Below are 24,521 nucleotides of genomic sequence, written 5' to 3' on the forward strand. Positions count from 1 at the left end.
CACAGTGCACTGCAGCTCACTGCAGGACCCCGGACCCTGCCCTGGACCTCCTCTTATGATTTGGATGGGTGTTTTGGTTGTGGCTTCTTCTCTTTCCTCACTCTTGCTGTGCTTTGTCTTTCTGCAGAGACCATCACAGCCCTTTTTAAAACCCGTTTCCGGCTAGACTTTCCCTTTGACCTCCAGGAGCTCCCAGCCTTTGCTGTCATTGGGTGAGTCTTGATTGATCAATTTCTAATTTCATTACTTATGGAGTTGAGAAACATAAAAAGAAAAATTAAGTGAGGCATCAGTACAAACTGTCCATTTTTAATAGAGAAGAGTACTTGGACGCCCTTTACAAATAATTCCTTATGAGAAAGTGGTAAAAAAATGTTTGTTTTTTTTAACAAATACTGGCACATAATGAACATAGCTTTGATGTGCCATAAAGGTCCATAGAAAGTTCAAATAAATTCAGACGCAGACTCATTGTTTTTGCCCATCTGGTTGGTCTCACAGGTATTCCCATTACCTGTGACTGCAGCAGGAAGTCAAATATTATTCAGGTGCTGTACTCGCTGTAGCTCGTGAAGGTGTTACTTCAGGGTAGCCTGCGTGAGTCACCTATCATGGATAATTCAGCCTGCAACAGTTGCTAGCTCACCGAGGCATGTCTTGGCCCGAGGGCTCCTCCGTGGCTGTGAATGAGACCACGGGCTCCTGGAAGGAAGAGAGCCCCTCGCTCTCTCGCGCTCTCTTAGATGAAAGCCTGCACGGAACTCTGCGTAGGCTCCCCAAGAGAAGAAAATCCCTCTTTTCTTTCTCCGCTTTTGTTCTTGGCTTTTTCTGGTGTGGAGGTGTGAACACCCACTGCTGCATCAGTGACTTTCACATACAGTAAATTTAACACTGCCTCCAGAGAGAGAGAGAGTGCTTAGCCCCAGTTTTACACTGTGCTATTGTGTGTGTGAGAGAGAGAGAGAGGAGGAGGAGGAGTGTGCATCCATATAGTTTCCATCTTCCCCTGCCAGTAGTTGTCAAGCGGGGAAAGTCGGTCAGTGTCTCAGTCAACTAGGCCACAAAGAGTTGTTCCATGCTACATGCTGCCAAGGGCACGGCTATGAGGCGTCACACACTATTCTACTCACTGTTTACGCCTTCAGGCTTTAGGAGTGAGGATCTCTGGGGCACAAGGACACTGAAATACATGACTCCTTCACACAAAAGACACGCACATACATGCAGTAAGTGGGAGTCAACACACACATGAACATTTTGCCATAGTTGTGAGGACCATCCACTGACAGCCTTCACCTCACGCCCCCGTCGGGCATTTTCACAATCGCCTCATCGTGCTGTGTTGCATTTTGTGCCGTGCTTACGACAAATTCATTTTCAGGCGTGAAAAGCGTTGAACTTGAGGGCGCTCTGCAAGCTACAGCGCCGTGTTTCCATGCAGTGTTTTCCATCATGTGTGTCCTTGAGCTCTAACAAACGCCTTCCGTTCCTCGCACTGCAAGGCAAAGTTGATTTCTTTCAAGTATGTCAAAGCCTGCATGTTTTACGTCTATTCTTATTCTCTAAAGGATAAGGCTGGCAATTATCTGTATTTTTTTAATTGTCAACAAATCCCATGAAAAGACCAAAATGAACAACGTGTCAGTCCGTCTCTCAGTTCCCTCAACCTTCCCTGCCCTGCGGCTCCCAGCCCCAAGCCCACCGCTTCCTACTGAGGACGGGCATCTTAAAACATGGGCCTCAAATATGTGGTCAAAAAGAAGTATATGTAACTGGGTGAAAAATGATTTTATCTCTCACGCTATCAAACTGTTAAATGTCCATGGTGACTCAGCTGATGATCAGTTTTCCATGTAGCATTGCAGGGTGATGGTGGTGCTCTTGTTTTAAGCATGGATGATTGGGTGGGATGATAATGGATGGACGTACTCCAGGTTTTATGTTATGCTGGCACTGATGATCTTGTGTGGGTTTTTTTTTTTAAATGAATCCTGTTCTGTATTCATTAGGTTTTATGTTCAAGTCTGTGTTCTGTGTTTTCTGTGGCCGTGAGATAAATTTCCTCCATGAGACAATAGGCTTGAAGTTGAAGATGTTTGATTTTTTTTCCTGAAGTAGCTGGTCACTGTCATTTTCAGGAAACGCTATTCGAATAGGACTAAATGGCACATTTGTTGGGGACTATTTTCAGCTGCATATGAATCCACATTTGGTGCAGGATGGTGGATCACTTCGTTATCGGTTTTGGTCTTTTCATGGGATTTGTTGACGATAAGGAAAATATATAATCTGCCGACATTTAGGCTCGATCGTGAATGTTGATTGCTGAGCTGCAGTGAGCAGCACAGATGCTTTTGTCTTCATGGAATTGGTTCGAGTTCTTTCATTTATTCATTCAGATGATTTATGAAACAAAGTCAGTTAATTGATTTGTCGAGCAACGGACATTTAATTATCATCACGTGATAACTGATTAGAGTAGATATCTGGTTTCAATCATTTATCATCTGAAAATAGCAAACATTCTCTGTTTCTAGCCTCTCAACTGTGTTAATTTGCTGCTTTTCTCTGTTTAAAGTCAGATAAATCAATACTGAAAATAATGTTCAGTTACAGCCCTGATATTTATTTCTATCTGGTTTATTGACGTACCACACCCTGCTGTTCAGTGACACAGTCTTCTCCTGACTGTACCCCTATCCCTGCATGGCCTGTGAATGGACCATAACCCTCAGTCTAGTCTTTACCATAAAGCCTGATTCTAACCATGGACTACCTCAGACAGAGAGGGAGGACATTTGGTCCTTTTAAAGTTTAGACCACCATGAACAAACAAAGGCACACATGCAGTGTTTTCCTCTGCACAACGGGGGCAAAGACTCCCTCATCATCCTGTTCATTATTTATTCAGAGATATTTGACAGAATTAATAATGCAGCAAGATAAATTTCTAAGCATTAGGTTGTCTGCACAGCTGTCTGAGTCTATTCTTTCCCTCTTACTGTCATGAAGAGGGCTCCCACTGAGCTTTTAAACGCATGCTTATGTAAACCTCTCTTTCTGCTTTGACTCCCCCACACATCCCCATTTGACTGTGAGCTCTCACTCCCTCTCACTCTCTCCCCCTCTCCTTGCTGTAATTCCCTGTTCATGTTTCATCTCTATTATTTTCCTCCTTTCAACCTACGGTATGTCTTTGTTTTTCCCTCTTGTCCTCATCTGTATCTTCGGCATATCCCTCCTACGTGTTTCATTGACTTCCTCTCATCCCTCCCTTCCCATCAGATTTTTACATATCCCTCGTACAGTATGTGGATTGTATCTACTGTAAAAATCATTCAAACGCGTTATATTTGCATCTACCACTGCCACCCGCCTCCAGTGTAGTGGAGACTCATTATGTTTACATTATGTTTTCATTGTGGCTAAATGTGCGGGGGACAACCTATGGAGGTGGTCAGAGAGAGAAAAATGTTCTGATTGATGCTTTGGTTTGTTTACGCCTGGACTCATTTATTCCAGCCAGTTTCAATGTGATTACCCAGAATGCATTTTTATGCCAATGTGTGTGTCTCTGCAGGATTGCCAGTGGATTCGGCGGGGCTTTGTTTGTCTACCTGAACCGGCTGATTGTCCAGTTCATCAGGAAACAGAAGGCCATCAACAGATTCCTCATGAAGAAGTGAGTCCAACCAGCTGTGGAAAGTAACCAAGTACATTTACTCAACTGTACTGAGCTTAAATGCAATTTTGACTTCCATTTTAAAAGGGAATTATGTTAATATATAATAATCATTTTTGAAGCTAATAGAGTTAAAAAATGTCAAACGTTCTCTGCCTCCAGCTTCTCAAACGAGTAGATTCGCTGCTTTCTTTGTCAGATATTATTGTAAACTGAATATGTGTTTGAGTTTTGGACATGCAGCCCCAATAAAAACAATCAATAGATGTTTTGGACTAGTAATCCATGCAAGCCCGTTGACAGGGGGGGGGCAACTGGGTATGTTGTCCCGGGCCTCAGGACCATAGGGGCCCCTGAATGACCCTTAATTTATTTCACTTTACATTCACATATTTCATTTTAATTAAATCATTGCCTGATGAATTAAATATTATTGTCTACTCAACATATACTTAAAAACTTTAACATATTAAATATTTCAAATATATATATTTTCCTTTTTTTTGCACAACACCCCTACCCCCCATCTTAGCAGAGAATGGTTTGACCCCGCTCTGGCGCACTTAAGGAGGGAGGGGAGGGGGGTGCTGGGTGGCCCTATGATGGTCTCTTGTCCCCGGGCCCCAGCAAGTCTGTTGACAGCCCTGAATCCATGGAGGTATTTTTGGTAACACAGTAAACTGTGTCGGGCTGTTGTCTCTACGTAAGTCTGCTGATCACATACACACCTACACTAATGTGTAGGTCCTGTAAACAGTGCATTGCTGTTAAAGAGCACATGTACCAAGTCTACCCAATAGAAATGATGCTGCCCTATATGAATACAGGATGGATTCAGAAACATACTGTAAGTACACCGTGTACTGCACATGTGCGTTCACATGGTAGTCTTAGAGGTTCGTGATTAGTTGATGATGCGCACACAGACACTCATGACACACACACACGCATGCTGAATTTAACACCAGTGTTTCTGCATTAATGTGAAACCTAGCTGCAATGACATTAATAATGAGGCATCAATGGCTGGTGTGTTAGCGCTCTCATTTACACACTCTGAACAGTGTTTATGTGAATGCTTTGGTTGATTTCGTGTATTGATGGTGAGTAAATGAGCAGTTTTGTACTCTGTGGTATAATGATCAAGGAATAACATGCCTTTGCCAATCAGCCCATTTAACTGAGTCTGATATCTATTGCTTTGGTTTAGTTTTTCCTGTCGTTCATACACTCTGTCTGCCCCCTCTCTTTTCTCTCTGTCAGACGTCTGCTGTATCCTGCACTGGTCACTTTACTTGTTTCCACTCTAACGTTTCCCCCTGGCTTTGGACAGTTCATGGCTGGCAAGGTAGGTCCTGCACACCCACCCAACACATGCTATCATTCCTAAAAACACACCACACCGCAGCCATTGCTGTGAATCAGGAATGTGGACGAAAGCCTGTGGCATTATGGGCCTTTACCTGTCGACATAGTATATTTGTCATGTGCTCATTCTGCAGCAACACAAAATACCTTGAACTCTCAATTGAGGCGAACTTTAACTTAGTTGATGTCTATCAGCAGCCTTCAGCATGCTTTCTGTTTCCTACATGTTGTAATGCTTTGGTTGTGGTCTTTATGCAGCTGCACAGAGCAGCTGTGTAATGAACCATTTTAGATCATTATTTTGTTTCATAACAGCCAGTGTGTGTAAGTGTGTCTGTGTGTGTACGGGTGTGTGTGTGTGTGTGTGTGTGTGTGTCTGTCTGTGTGTCTGTGTGTCTGTGTGTCTGTGTGTGTGTGTGTGTGTGTGTGTGTGTGTGTGTGTGTGTCCAATTTCACTCCCTTCATCTCTCTAATTATCACAATTAGAAGCTGAAAATTCTGTGCTTCCTCAAGCCGTACACACACGTCCTCTGTCTCAGTTTTGGTTCCTAATGAGAGGCTGAGTCGGGCTTCTGAAGCTCGGACTGTGACCCTGCTCCTTAAGGCTGTCTCTGGAGAGCTCACTCAGAGTTGTGCATCTTAAGTCCCTCTGTGTTGCCCTCGTACCCCTCAGTCATCGTTTCTTTGACGTTATCACCACGTGTCTCCAGCTTTCCCGGCTCTGAAACCGCGACAGATGAATTTGTCGTCTTACGCTCCCCGCCCGCTATCTTAAATCTTCAGCGTCGTCTCCCTCGACAGTTTCGGCGCACCATCTATCCGTTCTGTCTCGCTGTAGTCACTTTACGATTGAAGTATTTTTATTTCCAAGTCGTTGTGTTTACATTTACATGTCGAGTCGGGTACACAGAAGTTTTTGATGTGATTCCTCGATAGTGAGAAGTAGGGGGGCCTGCTAAATCTTGGAGCACCTAGGTGAATATACAGTGTTTGCATATGAACTTAAAACAATGGTGTGCCATTAGGTGGCTCTAATGCATAATGTTTTGTGACAGTATTTTACGATAGATTTGAGTCAGTTTTCCAAAAAGAGGTTCAGTTGGCAAAACTCTGCAACACAGGCCCGCCCATGTTTGCATATGTTGATGACGTCACTTCCTGTGGCCTTTAGCTGACCCAGAAGGAGTCTCTGGTGACGTTATTGGACAACCGGACGTGGGCCAAGCAGGGCATCGCTGAGGAGTTTGACTACATCGGACACTCTCAAGCCTGGAAACACCCACAGGTCAACGTCTTCGTCACACTGGTCCTCTTCATCGTGATGAAGGTAAGGAATGTAAAGATGCTGGGATTTCAAAAGATGCTTTAAGTTCACTCCTGTCAGGAAATGCATAAATGATATTGTGATGTTTGTCTGCGACAGTAAAGAGGGAAGGTACCCTCTGGGTACTATGCGTTGTATTCCCCTCACTTCCTTTCTGCATGTGAAATCCACACATGCAGCCTGCAGCTGTTGGCCACAGGGGCACCGAAGGTAAAGGAAGGGCATGAGGACAGCGTGAATTGATTGTGAACGTATTATAGATGGGAGGGCTCTGCCCTCTTTATTCAATGCTGGACCCGGGCTAATGGGAAAGTATTGGAACCGAGCCCATCTCCCCTTGTCACTGGTAAAGAACAAAGGGAGACCATGTTGAAAGAAATGTTGGAAAAGTGGCCTATCTCCCCCTCGCTGTGTTACAAAGTTCTGTTCCCGGCAGGCCCTTTTAAAGTTTTGGTCCACTCTTGATGCCATATCGCAGAGTGAAAGAGCTGATGGGATCCGTGAACAAAAAGAAATGGACTAGAGCATGTCTTTATGCCGCAGTGTTACAGTGCAAGCGTGAATGACTGGGGCTCAGCCTGTCCTGTTTGATAATAAAGGTCAATTGAAAGGTGTTCAAAGAAGGGAACTGAATCCAGCCTGCAGACGGTATGAGTTAATGTCCTAAGTAAGCCTTATAGGACATAAACAGGATGCATACGTAGCCGAATCTGTTAAACTCTGAGGCAAACAGCTCTCGTAGCAAACCTTTTATCCCTCCCTCAGAGTCTGGTAGCAGCCACTCATTTGTAGCCACTGCCGACAGAAAAAACAAATATGACCAGCAGCAGTGTTTGTGAGGGAAAAGATACCTCCCACTGTAACACAGCTCCGTGACCGCGAGAGGACGGTGTGTTTGTGTAGTTCAGTGAGACCAACGGTGAAATCACCTCATGTCAGAGAATGTCCCACTGAAGAAAACGCTGATAACAGATGCCTATAACTTTTCTTGCAAATAAACCAAACCTACTGTCATTAGAGTCAATAAGAGGATTCAGATTTGACCAAATGCTTTTATTCTTTACAATATTTTTGTTTAGAAATGACTTTTCAGAGTAAAATCACTGGATCAATCACTTCAAAGCAGAGGATGCGTAAGTTAGCGATGTAAAGATGTGTCAGGAACCAGACCTCACGGCCATGAGAGAGAAGAGGGAGACGCTCACAACCAACTAATTATCTATTTTAAAAACAGAGCAAACCTAAGAGGAGAACTTAAGCTACCAGCGGCATGTGTAATCAGTCAGATCAGCAGTGTAGGTGGGTGCACGAGTGGAGAAGTGTGTGAGTGCAGCATTGTGTTGGTGCAGCAACACAAGCAAACGTCAACCAAAAACCGAAAGTGTGTGTCAGGGAGGAGAGAACCAGCAGCCGGCGAGCTCAAAGAGAGTTTTAAAAGGGAACACTAGCGCCCAGGGCCCAGGTGTGCCAGCACTGCTGATGAGCGTAACTCCTCTTCAAGATGCAAAAATATTAGTGTGTGCACAGAAAAATGTGCTTTTGAATGCTGTTTAGAACATTCTGTGTGTGCCATTTAAGGGCAGAGCAGCTGCTGACAAGCAGAAAGGTTGTGGATCCAATCAAGATGAGGCATCAGTATCTGTCCTAACTCCCCTCAGTCTCAGCGAGGGGGGAAAAAACATCACTGATGTAAAGTATTGGAACCAGGCCACTGCAGCTGAACAGTAACAATATGCAGCATTCACTTGCCTCTTCCGAGAGGAAAGACTCCTGCTTCTCTTTCGGTCTCCGTAACGACAGCAGGCCAAATGGAGTTCGGGAGCCCCAGAAGAACTGTGTGTCCTATCAGCTCGCTGTTTAAGGGCTGCTGGAGGAGAGCGCTGCTTGTGCTGTGATTACACTACCTTTTTTATGTCACCTTGATTTATTTGGGTTGCTCTGTTCAGCTGAAATGAAATGTCCCTTATACGTACAAGAAAACAGAGGTTGTTGGTCTCCCCTCAGTGCATCAAGAACTGTGTGTGCGTGTGCGTGTGTGTGAACTTTCCCTGCAGAAATGCGAGTAGGTGCAGAATAGAATGGAAGTGGGTTATGTGATCATGTGTCTGTAGGTGAGTACATGGACGGCTGACCGCAGGAGGGTCAGAGGAATCGGTTTTTCAACACTCCAGCTGTTACTGTCACTAGACTTAAAGCGATCAGAAAAAAAAAAAAGAAACGTCCAGCCGTCGGCGCAGACTAGCGGCTCAGCATTTCGTCGTGCTCCTGCCGTTTGCTGCATGCCGTAAGTATGCAGCCTGCCGATTGCAAACAATTCAAAAAATACGCTGATTTCAGGAAAACACGCTTTGATGGGCCTAAGAAGGTTTGCTTCCCATGATGATATTAAGGTTTGCATTGGAGTGCACCACCTTAGCGCCTTTGTGCACATCTGGTTATTAATGAAACTAATTGTACCAATCCAATAGTGTTATATTTCCCTGAGATAATGTGTGGAGGGTTTCGTTCTATATTCTACATTATACTGTATATCAACATTTCAGCATTTACCCTGAACATTGACCACTGTGCAGCCAAAGTTTTGTTGTTTTATGATTACAGCTTTATGTAATGAGCAGCTATTAGCTGCTCAAGAAACTTGAGCAGCTAATAGCTGCTACCTGCCAAGCAACCTGTGCTGCAGGATTTGGTTAAAAACACTCAGTGAAACAAGCATCCAACACCGGCCAGAAGCTCCGGTGTCAAAGTTATGTAAGCACAGAACTGATGGTGTGACAGTCTGCACTGCGGTGATGGCAGAAACTGACTCACTGTCTCTTTGTCATTGGAGCAGGACAGCACACGTCTCTCTCAACCTCGACTCTGTCCGCATCTCAAAATATGGCTGTCACAAACCAATTTTGATGACTTTCTGAAGCCAGTTTCACAGAGTCAACTTTTCTTGTAGAAGCCGAGCCGCCTGCTCTCTCATCCCTGTGTACGTGTGCGTCTCGGCCCCATCCTCCTTCTGTCCTTTAGCGAAATGCTCCAATGGCTCCCAGCGTCACTCCTCTCAGCGTGACGTCTAACCTCTGTGTGTGTGTGTGTGTGTGTGTCCTCAGTGCATGTATAGGGTTACCAAAGACAAATGCAGCTTTTCCCATATGTGGCATAGAGGTGAGATGTGTGTGCTATACAGGAAGAACAAAAGCACACACTTTTCTGACTGTAATCACCCACCTGCACAAATCGCATCGAGCTGCTCTCCACATCTATCTGTGGGCACGCACTGACTCACGTCCTCTTTCTCACTTACACACACACACACACACACACACACACAGCATTCAAAGTGAGGCTGTAATGGCTCTGTCTAATTACAGCCTTTGGTTTTCCTGGATTCAGCATGGTGATTTTCAAAGGGGAGATTGCTCTCCCTCTGCTCTCCCTCTGCTCTCCCTCTGCGTCTTGGTAATGAATGGTTCCTTTATTCGACATGGCAGCCATCTTGTCTCGTTGCTCCTTTTTACACCGAAACTTCTGGAAGGCTCTCATTCCAGCTGCTAAACTTCTGAAAGTAAAGGTGTGTGCAAAGTGTCTGGTGTCAGGAAGTCCATGTCAGCAGGTCAGGAAACGAAGCTGCTATCATTGCTTTAATTCTATGTGTTTCGGTGCAGTGCTAACAGGGAACAAAGAATGGCTCCTCGCTGAGAAGGCTGACATGTTGCTCATTGTGAAGTTCACTGCACCTGTTGTGAGGAAGATGAGTGTTAGCTGGGGAACTGCTGAGAAAGATTTTTGTATTTGAAACTTTTTAGCACACCTGAAAACACACGCGCACACACACGCACACACACACACACAAACCTGCAGACTAATTTGCCACGCTTTGTAGTTTAATGCTATTTTTAGTGGTGTGCAATTATGCACATCAACAGCTCTCGGTGAAGAATGAGTTTGTTAATACAGGTGTGTGTGTGTGTGTGTGTGTGTGTGTGTGTGTGTGTGTGTGTGTGTGTGTGTGTGTGTGTGTGTGTGTGTCGGAGTGACAGAGAGCTGGCGGGACTGTAATTGGAGTGGGAATAGGATAAGGGCCCCTGAGGGTCCCCTGAGGCCCCCAGGCGATAGACTGTCCTCTGAATGTGACACACACTCAGGCATAGAGGTGCTCCCAGTTGACTGACAAATTAAATAGAGTATAAATGTCCTGGATCCTGCGTCATAACTGATACCCTTGACCTGAGTATCCTTCACTTCTCCCTTTCTGTTCACTTGTGTCTCCTGCTTTTGTTTTCTCTCTGTCACTTCTCTGTATCCTCTTGTTCACCTTAGCACCAGAACTTTTAGCCTCTTTCTGAAATGTTAAAATTAACAAAAATAAGTCAAAATGAAATGAGACCCGAGGCTCAGGAACTGTGCGGCACAGTAATATCTGTGCAACACAAGCTTTAAAGGATAACTTTCGTTTTTTACAACCTGGACTTTATTTGTAGCATTAAATACGACCATTTAGACACCCAGACAACTTTGGTGGCATTTGGAGTCGTTTTGAAGAAATTAGCCCCAGAAGAGCGGTGCGTATATCCGTATAATGCGAGTAATTGGGGCACCCGTGCGTAGCCTCTATAAACGCATAATCTGCGGCGAAACTCGTTCATATTCCAATATTTTGTTGTGATATGCTGGTGCTATTCCCCTCTGAGCCCGTGGTGGCATGTTATCAACATCCAGTGTCTCTAGACAACTACCACGTTCTGCCGTGGATGACGTCATTTTCGAGCGCCGCGCGCTGCGAGCAACCAGCCACAACACGGCTAACTCTGCGGCATTTTTCACAAAATGGATGAATATTTTTCCGACTCTGAGGTGGTGGACGATGACTTTGTTTACAATGGACATCCTTACCGTTTTGAGCCAGAGTACACGGACGAGGAGCTCGTTGAAAGGACGAGGAGGACGGAGGACGTTTCTTCAAAACGACTCCAAATGCCACCAAAGTTGTCTGGGTGTTTAAATGGTCGTATTTAATGCTACAAATAAGGTCCAGGTTGTAAAAAACGAAAGTTATCCTGTGTATCTGTTGTCATATATTTGTATGGAAATCACAAATAGTACTGACCCGTGAGGCTCTAGGTTGTATTTAGAGTATCTAAGTCCATATTTAAAGAGTTTTGGATGGTGGCCCTTCCAAAAAATGCAAGAACAGAAGTATATGTAAGGATTGGATTTAACAGTGTGTTTGACTGCTTTAATGTAAGCTAAACATCAGCATGTCTGGTATATTATCTTATTACCTGCAGTAGTAACAGAGACCAGGGAACATTAATCATTATTTTGTGGGGTTACAGGTTATTTTATCACAGACAATGTGTGAGATTACGTCATAAGAGTGTTGTCGCCACCAGGGGGGGCCAGAGGGGCCACAGCCACCCTGATGCAATCGCTGCCTATGCATAATATGTTTTTCAGATGCTGGCTTTTTACCAAAAAAAGTGTTTTAAACCAATGTGTTAGCATAGTTACCTAACTGGCCGCACATGATAAAACCCACCAAGGACAGTGGTCATTTTAGCTGGCAGACCTCTGCATGAAATCAATGACCCACTGTTTCCAAAATGATCATGAATTATGATGGTGAATCTGTCGCCATTATCATTGTGAACTGAGGATTTGCTCCCTGACCATGTGGTTTCACAGGTGTAGAAATAGTCATAATGCGGCTTAAGAAACGGACAATCAAAATGATAATAATGATGTATTATTCTAAATGTAGTTCTTTGTCATCCAGCCTCTGGACTAATATTCTCCACTGAGAGTCATGATGAGAATACTTAAAACTGAACAGAAGATAAAACATGTTCATGCACTCAGTATAATCTGATGAAATTCAATTCAAGTTATGGATTTCCCATAGGTAATCAGGCTAGTATTGATCAATTATATGATAAATTTGCAATTATTCTAACTGCACCACATCTATTGGTTATCTGTTTGCTTTAATGACAGTCCAGTGTTCACCTGAAGTAAACCTGCAGCTCCTCGTCTGCCACAATGTTCGGTGCAGCAGCAGGTGCTGCAGTTAAATAGTCAGCAGCTCGTGTCTTTACGTATTAGTATTATAACATCGGGTGCACAGCTCTGCAGAAATTGCACTGACAGATAAATTTATTCAGCTGAACAAATTATACAGAAATGTCACAATGCCATAGTTCCTGCTCCTGTCTTTCATGGAGGCTTAATCAGCTTCCTGTTCTGCGTGTTCAGAAGTCGCACATTCTGAACGTCTTAACGTCAGAGGAAAGCCTTTGCCTCGTCCACTCCTGATGAGTTTATGCTTGTGTGTTTTTTTCTTCTTTTGGTTTAATGAGTGGATGGTGTAAAAGCCAGTCAAGCAGTTATTACTGTGAGACACCTGTCTGAACAACCTGGCAAAACAACCAATGACTCCCAAAACAGTCACACAATTTCCTGATCTGTCACCTCTAAGTTTAAGGTCTGATCAAATTTAGGCAAGTTTACCTAGTAGATTAAGTTTAGATCAGGGTTATTGTCATGGTTAACAGGGAATAATCACATTGCTGCTCGTCAGGAAAACATGAGCATTGTCCACTTTAAGTGTTAGAATACCAAGAAGCCTCTCCTGCCAGAAGCTGAAGGCAAACTGCCTGATTGAACAGACTGTGGAAGACTGGTGGATTTGAACGGGAAGCACTCGGCTGTCTTACATCCTTACAAAACAACCAATCAAACATGGAGATGCAGCCTTTCCCTATTTGCACCATTGATTTTCTCTGCTCTCTCAGTCACAAGCTGCAGGAGAAAACTGAGACTTGTGCAGATTTGAGTCATAGTATCCAGATTCATCCAACAGAATTAACCCAGTGTCCTTACTATTAGCAGCTTTGTCCTCATAATTCAGAGACAGCATCAGCATTACCCGCCTGTCGGCCCGGCAGTGTCTTTAGTGAGTATCATGGAGACAAAGGGCCAGTGGAGACAAAGGACCTTTCTGTACAAGACAGATTGAGGCTCATACAAGTGATTTGATTTAAGAGAATTAGTCTCTTTTTTGCATTCAGACTTTTCTTTGATGAAATTCATGAGAGGTCCAGGCATGAGTCATTTACTAACTGTCTGTCACAGGGAAAACACTTGTATCTGTCTACAATCACATGAGTAGATCACATCTATATGGGGTCTGACCTGCTCGTTACACTTAACGTTGCTGCTGAGTCAGAAACTGACGTGATCTAAATTACAGCCATGTTACAATCTTAATAGCACATTATCATTGCCCTTGAATGATTGCTGTGTGCCATCAAATCTGAAAGCATTCGAGACAATTCTTTTTTGACCCAAACAGATCCGAGAGCCAAGTCGCATTTAAATCCAAGTAGAATTATCAAAGGTAGCTGCTTTTCTTTTTGTCAAGCAAACACATTAGTAGTAATGCAAACTTATGAAATTTGGCTCACATATATTAAGTGAATTTAATACATTTTTCCTTCTAAAATAGTTTAGCCCTGTGGCAGCTCTGTGACTTATAAATCTCCTGAAGGCACGCGTCAAAATTCCTGTGGTTCATTAAGTCATTTTTAATTGGATTTTAATGTAAGAGGTTTTCTTTCGCTTGTTTCTTTTAAGCACTTCCATGGTTTTAAACCAACAACCGGATTGAGTTCTGCTTTTCTTGCCTTCAGGCCTCTGCTCTCTCTGTTGATCGAAGTCAGTCTGAGATTGGAGATCCTCCATGGTCGTGCGCTACCTCAACGAGATGCACACATAGTAGATTAGAACAGATGAAACATTAATGATTCCTCGGGGCTAAAGTGAGTCATTGCTGCTGCAAAGCATTAGATACCGGGATGTCTACGAGGACATTAATGGTAATAGAGCAAATAAAGGGTATATAGATATATGTCTGGGAATGCTAATGTGTCACATCAAAAACGAACAACTCTCAATTATAGTGTCACACTATGTCAGTTTGAAAAGTGCTAAAGGAATCACTCACGAAAGCTATGCAGCTTGTTTTATCCCTGCATGGCCAATGTGCTGCAGACTCCAGTCCAGAGGCCTTGTAACTCTAAGAGGGCTTTCAGCAGGACTGGGTATAACCTTGTAAACACGCACAGCCATTGAGTTAGACATCAGATCATGCTGATGGTGTGAGGCAGGTTTAGATAAAGCGAGATTGATGCCGTTTGTTGACAGTGATGTGTGTTTTCTCTCTGGGCTCAATTCTTACACATGAAGCCATGTTTGACATGTTTGAATGACATGAGCCCTGTGTCATCAGAATGCTGCAAGGAGCAGAATTAAGGGTACAATCACATGCTCATGCCAACTACTGTATAATGTATATAGTGAACAAAACACACATGCTACGTCACATAATAGTATGGTGGAAAGTCTCTTTGTCGATAAATATTTATGATGTGCAATGTGATTTAATTGATGACTAAAGAGTAATGCAAGCACATTTTGTTGCAGAGTAAAAGAATACAGAGTTATTCCTAATTACTCACAAACACAAGAGAGCAGTAAGAACTGAAGCCCAGCTCTTCAACTCTTAAATGAACATATCTCTGAGTTTTTGGTTGAGATTTGTGGTGTCGGCCCACCAATTAATTGGCTTCAGTATGTAGAATAAGATATATACGGTTTCTAAGATCTATTAAAATACAGTTTGATTGACCTGCATTTTCATTGACCCTATTTTAATTGCAAAATATAAGTCTGAGGCATGTTTTCTGAGTTATGCGGGTCCTGAACTTGTACAACCTAATTCTGTATAAAAATAATATTTTAGGTTATTGCTTAACTATTCCGTTTTATGCTACGAGTTACACTTGACATATACAGCAGCAGCCTGACTGAAACATGTGGAGGGAATTATTATAATCAAGGCAGGAGAAAATGAAAGCTTGAATCAATAGTTCAAGATCAGTAGAAGCCAACATACATGTGATATTTGAAATATTTCTTAGCTGAAGAAAACAGGACCGAGCAAGCTCAGTGCCACGTTGGTCCAAAGTCATACAGGAATCAGGAATCAGGAATCGTTTATTGTTATTACACAAGTTTCCAAGTGCAACGAAATTATATTCGGTTACAACCGTCCCAGAGGACACAAGGCACAAAAGACAGTACAAATAATTGACATGGGAATACAGGGACAGGAGAACCACGATGCAGCCAGCAGCTTACTTAGATGAAAAACAAATGAAAACAGGAGGGGAGGGAGATCAACAATGATGCAAAGAGGTTAGAGGCAGATTTGATATTAGAGCGAAATAGAACAATAAAATGGTCAACTGCAGAGAAAACGTTAATCAGGACCACTGAAAAGAATTGGTGATAGCATCATGATTGGGTATAAAAGGAGCATCCTGGAAAGGCTCAGTCATTCACAAGCAAGGCTGAAGCGAGGTTCAACACTTTGTGAACACGTGATTGGATAAAGGATGTTACTACATGGGCTCAGGAACACATGATCTGGATCAGATCAGGAACATGATCTAACATCCTGAAGGAGCCTTTTAAAGAATGAGTACTGTGTGATACTTCAATTATATTTTGCTGATAATACTTCTGTACTTTTACTAAAAATTTCCAAATCAGGTCTTTTACTTGTAGTAAGTAAGTAGTAAGTAAGTATTTCTAACCCTAAACTCAGAGATATTGTTACTATTGAGCACTTCCTCCAACACTGAGCCGGAGGCCGTCATGTCTTTGTTGCTAGTGGTCCTTCTCCTTGGCAACGCCGAGCCACCTGGAGGACCCACGAGCAACTGTAACTTTGCAGGCAGTGATCATCAGAGAGTGGCTGCCATGGTTAAAGCACCTGTCCTGTGAGGATGGACAAGAAACTGTTGTCAGCATCCTGTCACACTCACCTGTTTGTGTGTGTGTGTGTGTGTGTGTGTGTGTGCGCGTGTGTGTGTGACCTTGTTATTATGGGCAAACAAGCAGCTGGTTCAGATTACACTGTCAGCTCCATACAGTGGCTCTGCTGGAGGTGTATCTGCAAGGATCCTCTCTGTCATTCACTCTGTTGGCTGAGATGATGCCCACTAAACTGGCTAAATCTAAAAATGCATTTTACCAGAGGAAACGTCTCCAAGCCGTTTTTGTAAAGATCCCCATCCACACTAAAATGCCTGAACAATAAAAGAGGGACATCTTGTCTATTTTGCCCTGTTATGGTGAGCCATCAACAAATCTGCATCACAGCCAGCAGCTGGTCAGGAGTGAGACAAACACAGCTGAGAGAGTGTCAGCTCTCTGTGGTCTCTTACACTGGGTAAAGCCACATTTTTATGTCCCAACTCAGCAAGCATAAAAAAAGTGAACTGATTACAGCTTATACATGCTGACAGGAAGTTTATGTCAAGTGGTTTGGCCCTTTGATTTAGCTCATGGAGGCAGTTTGACCAAAAAACAAACTTCTCTTCTTAGAGTCATAGCAAACAGACATGACACGCAGATTATTAAATTCAGTTTGAGTTGCGTTTTCCAAGGATGTCATTAAATCTGACCTCCATCCTGAATAAATGGTCATAAATACACTCAGAAGTAGTGTTAGTTGTATTAGATGGTTTCAGATTTTGTCTTTGTCTTGGCCCTGAGGTCAAAGGTCCACGTTTTTGTTATCTTCACTGTGAGGATAAGCTGCTCTGTCGAGGCTGAAAGCAGGTGAAGAGATGACTGCTTAGCGTGTACATACACTCGCTATGCAATATGACTGGTTGAAAGAATATAACAAACAAAAACGAGATAAATTCAGATTAATTAACAGTTTGTCATTGTGAGTAATCATCTATATTTGCTGCCTCGGGGTCTTTTATATTCGATTAATTCAAAATGACGGAGTGTGAACAAAGCCTCAGAGGTTTATTTGCCATTTGAAATGAGACAATAAACAGATGTTTTCCTGTGGAATGGGTTGCACTACTATACATTTATGAGCTGTTGTTACTTTTTCGAGTGCGGCGTCCCTAAAATTTAATATGTTGACAAGTGGTGACAGGTTTGTTCTATATGAGCAACAGGTTTGGACAAGTTCACTGTATTTTTATGAGCAGCGATATAATTCAGCACACACATCCAGCAAGCCTATAAAAATCATTTCTGTGCACATTTTTATGACCTGTTCGGACCATTAATACACTGTGTTGTGATCTACTGTACTGTAGAGGCTGGGGTTTACATCGCTAACTGTAAATTTACAACTGGATTCAATCGCACTGTTCTCCCTCACTGTGATTTTTAAAAATGTGTGACAATCTGTCACAACCACACACACACACACACACCTCAGAGTTCATGGCCTCTGTAATAAAGTTAAGCCGATGTTATGAGTTCTCAGATCCTTTAAACCTTTCAGCTTTTATTAAGGTTTTACTGGCCAGAGAGAGAGAAGAAGAGGGAACGAGGGAGGCGGTCCAGGAGAAGTCTGAGGCATTATTCCCATGACTGTCTCATCTTCCCATGCGGCCTCTTCTCTGTATTCAGCTTGTTACTCTCTGGCTCCCGGCCGCGCTCGCCTCTGATTCTCGTCACTGAGTCTGTGTCGTGGTGGGTGCGTGGGTGTGTGTGAACACCTACGCACATATGTGTGCGGCGCAGGGTGTGAAAGCGGCGGCGGCGTAGGGTTACAGAAGGAGATCCATTACTTCGCCATGGCAGCCGGCCTTAATTACAGCTAACTATAGACAGAGCAGAGGGAGTGGAAGAGAGAGAACAGTGAACAGGAGGGATGGAGAGAGACGCAGCAATGAGTGTAATTAAAAACTCTATTTGAAACCATGAGATTATTACTGTGATGAAGTTTGTGCAATTCATACTGCTTCTTTCTTATACATGCAAAAACACAGAATGTCATAAATTCTTAAGGTGCACATATTCACCATGAACGATCTGCTTATTAGTATGCATATTATTATATTATTAGCATATTGGATCCTTCTATCATTGTTATTATTTATAGTAATTATAAAGCACTTATTATTGTCATATTCTGCATGACTATATTTGACTATAAGTTTCCCTCAATAACCTCCTAATCACTCCTTATAGAAAGTAAGGCAGGAAGCTGTTATACATGAATTACAATCTTCATCCTAGAACACTAGCTCCTAGAATAAAGAATTGATGATGAGAAATGATTAGAAATAATAATAAGAGAATAGCCAATATGCTAATAATATGAATGCGAATAAGCACTAATTAATGGTGAATATGTGTGACCAAAAACTAGTATATAATGTTGTATGTTGTAGACTGACAGTTTAATCTACCTTGGAATCACTGCTCCCAGCCAGGTAACAGTGCAGCAAATAACCCACTTAAAACCGCAATGTGTCATTTTTCCACTCTGGTTTTCGCACCTAACACACACCCGACCGCAGTCATCAGTGATGCTTGTGTGCAGTGGAACACCGGTTCTCAACCTGGGATTAAGTGATGCTGTAAAGTGTTCAGATTGAGCATGAAGAATGGTGGCCTCACCTTGCTCGCAAATGACCGGCCGATTGCTTCTGCAGTCTGTCTTTAATCACCTCTCCGGAGTCTTAAAACCAAACTTGCATGGATGCATCTTTGCATTTTGCACTGACGACAACAAATTTGCATCCATTCAAGCCCACTAATGTCTTTGCTTTGGCTTTATATGCAGCCGAGTTGCCTTTTAAACTTTGTGTTATGTCTGAACACACCATGAGACACTGATCATGTACTAAAAACTGGCTTAGTCAGTGTTGACCATCTCCAATGTCAAGGACGTAACGATCGATCATATATCCACTGTAGAACTGATCAATATTACGCCGACTGTGTAGAGTTTGAATTTTAATGAGACATCTAATCTAGCATCTAATGAGTGCACACTAGTATGAACTTTACTTTTGATCATTATAATTTTAATGCTGTCTTAAGTACCAGTGCAGCTTGTTCTTTCCAAATCCAAGCACACTGCCTTTTAAGACTCATATCTGTTGAACTTCCTGCTTAAACTTAGATCCACACACGCTCAAATGCACCCACACCTGACGTTAATGCTCACACATTGTCAGTGGTGACATTTCTCTTTTTGTTTGTCTTTCCTAATTAGCCGTCTCTTCCGCTCGCCTGGCACGGTGTCGGCCAATCGGCGGAGCCGGCTCATTACCCAGGGTTCATTTCAGGGTCTTTGTCAAATGAGGAGCGAAAGTGACAGCTCAATCTAACCTCAACAATAAGCGCTGCATGGCCGCCTCCTCACTGTTGATGGAGGATTCAACTTGGCTATCATCTAGGGGCACACAGGATGTTACTCTGAAGCTAATTGAAATGCCACCCTGTTCTTTCTTTTTATGTCTTCTCTTTCTTTATCTTCCTTTTTTTCTCTCTTAGTTCTGGATGTCTGCCCTGGCCACCACCATCCCAGTTCCCTGTGGAGCCTTCATGCCAGTATTTGTCATTGGTAAGACGCAACTGTGTGTGCGTGTGTGTGTGAGAGAGAGAGAGACCAGTGACAGTTCTTGCTGAGAGTTGTACGAGACGATCCAAACCACTCTGTGTCTGTCAGAAATGAAGCTACATTGTGGTTTGGATGTACCTTGGTTGTGAACAGGGGGGATCACTGAGGGCGCCATTTTGGACCTTTGAAAACACTGTTAATTTTTCACTATTTTCTCACAATTAGTGGATGGATCAGCTGATTGGGGAGCAGGAAGATGATCAATAGGATTTTTAGACAATCTTTGGTTTTAGATTGCAGCCCTTTTTAGTTATTTTTTTTTTATTTCTTATTTTTTTTTAGCTAATGAAGCAAGTTGACAGCATACACTGAATGTAAATGACTATATTTCATGCTGTAACAATGATAATAAAAATATTGTGGAAGAAATGAAGCTACAGCCAGTTAGCTTAGCTTAGCTTAGCACTAGCCTTGCTCTGGATGAAGGTTACAGAATCTGCCTACTAACACCTCAGAAGCTCATCCATTAGCATGTTACATCACATTTGTTTACTGTACAAAAATCTAATGTAAAATTGACGACAGAGCCTGGCTAGCTGTTTCCTGTTTAGCTAAGCTAACCAACCTCCTGCTGTAGCTTCAGATTTAGCAGACTAACGTGACAGTGGTATCAACTTTCCCCAAAATGTTCGACTATTGTACTATGAAAGGGCCTCATCTAGAGCCCATTCTTCTATTCACATTAGAGGATTGATCAAATATCCTTCTCTTTTTTTAATTTAGCTGAAATATTGCTACATTTTTCTCTCTGCAAGAAAACGTAATTCCCAAAATGTCAAATCATTACTTCAGCTGAACTGCAAAAAACCCAGTCACGTCACATTTCAAACTTCAAGCTAGTTGAGGTGAGAGTCAGATCATTCATAGTTACCTGAGTGGAAATGTGTGCACACCTTAGATAAACATGCTGAAACATTGGACTGATACAATTCTGTTTGTCTTTTCTATGCCGCTGCCACTTGGGAGCAGTAACAGCGATACAGTGGTGTTCATCACTGCTCCCTGTGTTAAACCCTGGATTGACTGTAGTTTCTGTTTCTTTGTGTGTGTGTGTGTGTGCGCGTGTGCGTGTGTGTGCGTGTGTATTTCAGGAGCAGCTTTTGGTCGTCTGGTTGGAGAAAGCATGGCAGCCTGGTTCCCAGATGGCATTCACACAGATGGCACCATCTACCCCATAGTGCCAGGAGGCTACGCCGTCGTGGGTGAGTTAAAGACACGATCATGGTGCTGTGATTCCTCACTCTCTCTGTTCTCTCTTTCTTGTCAACCCTTCAATGTCCTTTCTAATGTGCCTTTACTTTTCTTTTTTTTTCTGTTTTGCTTAAAGCTCTTTTTAGTTCCCACTCATACGAGGCATTAAAGCGTCAGATTCAAATCGTCAGTATTGGGGCTTGTGGCAGTTTTGGAACCTGCACAAAAACATTTCTCATCCAACAACTTTTAAGTGATTCAGTCTTTTCAAGATGGTAGCTGTGCACACATTTCTTTTTTTTTAACTCCTCATTAGGTTTCTGTGAGGCATCAGTGCCTCCACTTGAGGAAGATGCTTTACTTCTCTTGCCACCACTCAAGATGAATATTTCCTCCAGCTTCAACTTACAGCTTCGAGTTAAAACTCTAAATGGACGCTGATTAAAGAAGACGTGGGATATGATCAGACTCAAACACTCGAGACAGAATCAAATTGCATTTACAAGATCACCGGGCTGGACTTAACAAAAAAAAAAAAAAGGCTGCAAAACAGTTGAGACAGCGGCTGCCAAGACAACAAACGTTCACAGCCCATAGTGCTGCTGTCAGAGCTCCTATCCCACTTCAAGGGTTGGAAGTTGCAAATGCAACTTGTTGCGTAATTCAAAACTGCTTTTAAGAAGCAGAAACTGACAACCGACAACATAGAGAAGATTTCTTAACCTTTAACTACTCAAGCAGTGTAAAGATGTTCTTCTCATTATCCTGTTACTGGCAAGGAAAAAGGGACTAAAGCAATAAGAAAAACAAAATCATCAGACGCATACTTTAATGGTAATGGAGGGCAATGTTGATGTATAAATCAATGAATGGGAGAGACTGGAAGGAGATGCCCTAATGGTGAAGTAAGTGATGCTAACAAGCACGTTGTCAGTTATGCAGGTGGAAAAGCAAACAGTCAGAAGAGGCGGGTGTCATTATTCTTCTTGTTCAGTTTTTAAGAACAAGGAAGACTTGATGTTTTTGACGTGGAACAGAAAAATCCTTAATGTGCTCCGCCGGCTGTCCCCTCACCCCCCCCCGTCCTCCCGTCCCTTCTGAAGTTAACACGCTGCATAATGAGATGCAGTGTTGTGATTCCCTCCACTGAGCTACTTGTTGACGGCCGTGCTGATTACGCCGCCGTTGCGGGGCGGCGGCGGCTGTTTTTCTGGGCTGCTGATGTTGTTGTTGTGGCACACTGTAGACGATGAGTCAGCCTTTTACAGGCCTGACACTCTGATGAGGCTCTTTCATCTCACAGCGGCGCTCGTTTTAAGGACTAAATGTTAGGACGGGCAGAGGGAGCAGCAGCATTTATCTGAGGGGATAGGCAGACGTACACAGGCTTAATTAAGTTACGAGAAAGAACAATGAAACCTGCCTTTGTAGACACTCTAACCCACCATCTGTTTCTCTCCTCTCTCTTTTCACTTTATTTTAATGCTTTCATTCTCTGCTTTTTTTTTCCCCCAGTGTTCATCTCATTCTTTGGATTGGACTCATCCATTTTCTCTGTTGAGCAGTGAAGGCTCACTTTACCTCATGCTGCTCTGTCTGCTTTGATGCAGCTTTTATATTGTTTCCACAAGACTTTATTGGAGGGAAAAAAGATTTAGAAATATTGAGGTTCCCTCTTGTATTGAATTAGCTGAATAAGTCAGTTTTTGCCTTATGGGCGTTTGAAAGCAGATTGTATGGAGAGGGATGTGAATCTGGTTTGTTGGGCTGAGAGTAGGCAGGAAACTGATAAGAGGATGATGACTTGGAGTCTTTGAGTAAATCGATTTCCAAAGCTGAAGTGCGGTTTTGTGGATCGGGTCAATAATGCTGTATATACAGTATGTTGTTAATGTGATCCGAGCCAAGAATGTGAATGAAATATTGATATTGCACTCTTTAAGTTGTGAGCAGCGTAAGTGAACCATATGACCACCTATACAGTGAGAACATGAAAACACCAACAACCCATGATTAGGTTAGTCATTCCTGTTTTTATGCATTTCTTGGACAGTAAAGGTATGTCAATTTATATGTGCCATTTATTAACCTGTGAGGGACCATCCCAATGTCTGCAGTTCATCTTATTGCAGCCTGGGAGAGACAAAAGTCACAAAGTCATATAATTACCACCGTAATGACAGATTAAAGCAGAGATTTGTGTACTGAAGAGGCAGTGGTGGAGTTCTTCACTGAAGTAAATGTGACAAGTTCAAACCAGAATGGTAGAGAAGAATCTGAGGCAAATGTATTTTTATTTATTCATTTAATGTTTCACTTAACAGGGGCAGTGCACAGACATATATGTGAAACCATATGAAATATAGTGCATGTAATTCAAAATGATACTACTACTAGTACAGACTTCAGTAAATGTACTGAGTTGCTTTCCATCGCCGTGAAGAGGTTATTTATCACCATGCAACTATCACTGCCTTCCATTGCTGAGACTTTTTCTGTTTTCAGTAATTAGCAGGTCTGGTGGGAAGTGAGAAATATCAGCAGTAGTAGTCAAGAGCTTGAGTCACTGGTATTGTTCAACATCCTCTTTATCATGTACTATGAGATAGTAAAACTATTTATTGCCCTTTGAAATAATGGTAATATTGAACTATTTTTCATTTTGATGGATGAAGCCCCTGGAAACCCCTCAAGGCTCCCCTTTATTTAGCACCTGACCCCCACCTTGAAAGCCACTGATCTGAACAATTGCTTCTCTACTGGATTTCGCTGTTCTTCCGCTCACCTGACTGTCCTCTCCCCCACCCAAAGGTGCGGCGGCCTTGTCGGGAGCGGTCACCCACACGGTTTCCACCGCGGTCATCGTGTTCGAGCTGACTGGCCAGATCTCCCACATCCTGCCTGTGATGATAGCGGTGATCCTGGCCAACGCCGTAGCGCAGTCCCTGCAGCCCTCCCTCTACGACTCCATCATCAGGATCAAGAAGCTGCCCTACCTCCCTGAGCTGGGCTGGGGACACCACGAGTACGTACAGTGCAGAGAACAATAGCTATCGTCACACATAACATTGCAATGAATTACATTATGTAAATTGTTTCATCAGCAAGTAGTGCCAGTATTACTGTTGACTATTACACATAATGCAGCGAATGCTGTCAAAATACATTACAGCATTATATGATGTGCAAATTACAAAAGAGCAGGCAGACAAAAAGTAAATTTAGAAAAAACATGATGTTTAATGCCGCCATGCTATCACCTCATGAAGTTATTATGGGGTTAACCCATAAGACAAATATTTAAGCTTTCTGCTCTAGATCGAACAATACAAAGCAAAAAATTGCTAATGGACTTTTTTCATAGTTGCATCATTATATTTCCTTGTCATGTTAATGAGCAGCTTTGCTACTTCCCAGATTTTGTTACCTTTGCACAGAGCTATGCTAGCTGAACC

The 24,521-nt window shown here is 42.8% G+C and overlaps 1 protein-coding gene across 1 annotated transcript in view; it reads left to right on the forward strand.

The window, feature by feature from the left end:
- clcn2c (chloride channel 2c) overlaps nt 1-24,521 on the forward strand; it is a 150,456-nt gene that overhangs the window by 81,028 nt on the left and 44,907 nt on the right. The window contains exons 9-15 of the mRNA XM_041940199.1: nt 128-212; nt 3,581-3,682; nt 4,946-5,030; nt 6,222-6,377; nt 19,749-19,818; nt 20,967-21,077; nt 23,878-24,091. Of these exons, the coding sequence (XP_041796133.1) occupies nt 128-212; nt 3,581-3,682; nt 4,946-5,030; nt 6,222-6,377; nt 19,749-19,818; nt 20,967-21,077; nt 23,878-24,091 (823 nt within the window). The remainder of the gene's footprint in view (nt 1-127; nt 213-3,580; nt 3,683-4,945; nt 5,031-6,221; nt 6,378-19,748; nt 19,819-20,966; nt 21,078-23,877; nt 24,092-24,521) is intronic.

Source organism: Chelmon rostratus, chromosome 7 (genome assembly GCF_017976325.1).
Source record: "Chelmon rostratus isolate fCheRos1 chromosome 7, fCheRos1.pri, whole genome shotgun sequence".
NCBI classification, from domain to species: domain Eukaryota; kingdom Metazoa; phylum Chordata; class Actinopteri; order Chaetodontiformes; family Chaetodontidae; genus Chelmon; species Chelmon rostratus.